This window comes from Calonectris borealis, unplaced genomic scaffold (genome assembly GCF_964195595.1).
Source record: "Calonectris borealis unplaced genomic scaffold, bCalBor7.hap1.2 HAP1_SCAFFOLD_35, whole genome shotgun sequence".
Classification (NCBI taxonomy): domain Eukaryota; kingdom Metazoa; phylum Chordata; class Aves; order Procellariiformes; family Procellariidae; genus Calonectris; species Calonectris borealis.
Window position 1 is genome coordinate 387,905 of NW_027441451.1, and position 2,699 is coordinate 390,603.

At 58.0% G+C, this 2,699-nt stretch overlaps 1 protein-coding gene across 1 annotated transcript; it reads right to left on the bottom strand.

Annotated features, from left to right (window-relative positions):
- Nucleotides 1-1,416: 1,416 nt before the first annotated feature.
- Nucleotides 1,417-2,007, bottom strand: LOC142076172 (olfactory receptor 14J1-like). Its single transcript, XM_075138550.1, has one exon. It carries the CDS (start codon nt 2,005-2,007, stop codon nt 1,417-1,419), a length of 591 nt encoding a protein of 196 aa, XP_074994651.1.
- Between the last annotated feature and the right edge of the window lie 692 nt (nt 2,008-2,699).

A 2,699-nucleotide genomic window follows, 5' to 3' on the forward strand; every position in this document is an offset into this window, starting at 1 on the left:
CAAGGCTTTGCAGAGAGCCCCACTCTGGGCTCTGCCAGGTCTGGGCAAGAAGAGAGCCTGGGGCAGGGCTGGCTCTTCCCCCAACCCAGGTACCAAGACCAACAGGAGGGAGGAGGTGGCCACAGAGCAAAACCACCCCTAAACTGGGATGAGTGGCCAGTGCTGGAAATGGCCAAGGGAAGAGGCTGGGGTGGGGGTGTGATAAATGCCCTGGGGCACCTTCTCGCTCTGTCCTTGCCACCAAGGGCACAGAGCAGCCTCCTCTCTCCTGCACCCGCCTGTCTCAGTTCCCTGCCAGGAGACCGGGCTCTGCACCACACACCCACTGGAGCATGTCCCTGCCCTGCATGGTCACACAGCTCAGCTAACATCAGCGTTGTCCTCTCCTGGGCACTTCCCAGCCCAGCCCGGACCTTTCCCAGCTCTTCCCGTCTCCTCTGCCCTCTCCCCAGCCCAGCCCCGCAGAGCAGCCCAGCCTGGGCTGGTCCCACGGCAGTGCCCACCGCAGGGTGCTGCAGAGCTCTGGGCACTCACCCCACGGCCCCAGCCCCTCTGAGGGGCACAGCAGCTGCTGCGGGGCAGAGAAGGGTCAGCCTCCCCATCAGCCCCAGGGCTGGAGGCTCCCCATGCCATGAGGAAATGGAGGTCAGTGAAACCGAAGAGCTCCTGGTCTTGGGTGCAGGAGATCCCCAGCCCAGGCTGCCTCTGGAGCTCAGTGCCAGCCGCTCTCCCCAGGCCAGCACCAGAGTCCTGGTCAGGGGACAGAGCAGCCTGCCCCGAGTGGGTGCCTGCAGAAAGACCTTTCTCTTTCTCAGGGATTCCTCCCTGCAGGCACAGAAATGCTCCCTTGCTCTTCTCCCTGGATGTCCCTTGCCCCACATGAGCATGTCCATGCTGGCCTGGCCAGCCTGTCTTGGTTCCCACCCCGTGCTCTCCACAGGGCCCTGAGCTGGCAGTGCTGCTCTGGAAAGACCAAGTCCTGCTGTCGTCCACGGCCATGGCTCCAGGGAAGCAGCAGCCCCATGTGAAGGTGGCAGAAAGGATCTGTCCACTGAGGCAGCGAGGGGCAGCCCCGAGGTCCACAAGTGCCTGCTCCTCCATGTGGCAGGGGGGCTCGTGGCCCCTTGAGCCCTCCTGTGTGCTGGGGCTGCACCTCCAGCTCCAGAGGAGATGGAAGAGATGGGAGCAGAGACAAATAATTTTCTGCTGCATTCTTTATTCCCAGCTCCTTTACCTACGCAGGGAGCCTGGCTCCATATGTACATGAGGTCTTTCGGGTCCAAAAAGACTGGTGGGGGTGGGAAAGACTAATATTATTTAAGTGGAAGTAATATATGATGTATAAGAAACAAAGAGAAAAACAAGACACATATGATCAAAAGAACATCTGAGCTTTTCCTGAGGAGGATGGACACCTTATTGATGCTGCAGTAATGCGTCTTCAAATAGTTTCCTCAGGGCATCCTTGAGCTCCTTGTTTCTCACGCTGTAGATGAGGGGATTCACTGCTGGAGGCACCACTGAGTACAGCACTGCCATGACCAGATCTAGAGCTGAGGAGGAGATGGAGGGGGGCTTCAGGTGGGCAAACATGATGGTGCTGACAAAGAGGGAGATGACGGCCAGGTGAGGGAGGCACGTGGAAAAGGCTTTGTGCCGTCCCTGCTCAGAGGGGATCCTCAGCATGGCCCTGAAGATCTCCACGTAGGACACCACAATGAAAACAAAACATCCAAATGCTAAACAGGCACTAACCACAAGAAGCCCAACCTCCCTGAGGTAGGAGTGTGAGCAGGAGAGCTTGAGGATCTGGGGGATTTCACAGAAGAACTGGTCCACAGCATTGCCATGGCAGAGGGGTAGTGAAAATGTATTGACCGTGTGCAGGAGAGAATGGAGAAACCCACTGGCCCAGGCAGCTGCTGCCATGTGGACACAAGCTCTGCTGCCCAGGAGGGTCCCGTAGTGCAGGGGGTTGCAGATGGCAATGTAGCGGTCGTAGGCCATGACAGTGAGAAGACAATACTCTGCTGTGATGAAAAAGGCTAACAGAAAGAGCTGGGCAGCACATCCTGCGTAGGAGATGTCCCTGGTGTCCCAGAGGGAATTGGCCATGGCTTTGGGAACAGTGGTGGAGATGGAGCCCAGGTCGAGGAGGGAGAGGTTGAGGAGGAAGAAGTACATGGGGGTGTGCAGGCGGTGGTCGCAGGCTATGGCGGTGATGATGAGGCCGTTGCCCAGGAGGGCAGCCAGGTAGATGCCCAGGAAGAGCCAGAAGTGCAAGAGCTGCAGCTCCCGCGTGTCTGCGAAGGCCAGGAGGAGGAACTGGGTGATGGAGCTGCCATTGGACATCTGCTGCTTCTGGTCACGGGTACTGTCAAAGGAGAGAAAACAGAAAAATTCAGAGAAGCTTCTCTGAGCAAAATTTGATTCATTCATCGTGAATACCTCCGGGTGCTTTTCTTTCCTGGGGGACTGTTACGCAGCTCCGAGGCTTCAGCTCTGGTGGGTGCTGGCTGAGTGCGCTGTGCAGGGCTGTGCCCTTTACCCACGGGCTCCTGAAGGGTCAGCCCTGCTTTACAGCACTGACACATGGAAGGAGCAATAGCCCCGTGTGTTTGGAGGGAGGGTTCCTGGGGAGGAGTTCCCTGTGCTGCACTATAGCGGAGGGTAAAAAGCTCGAAAGGACGCTGCCTTCC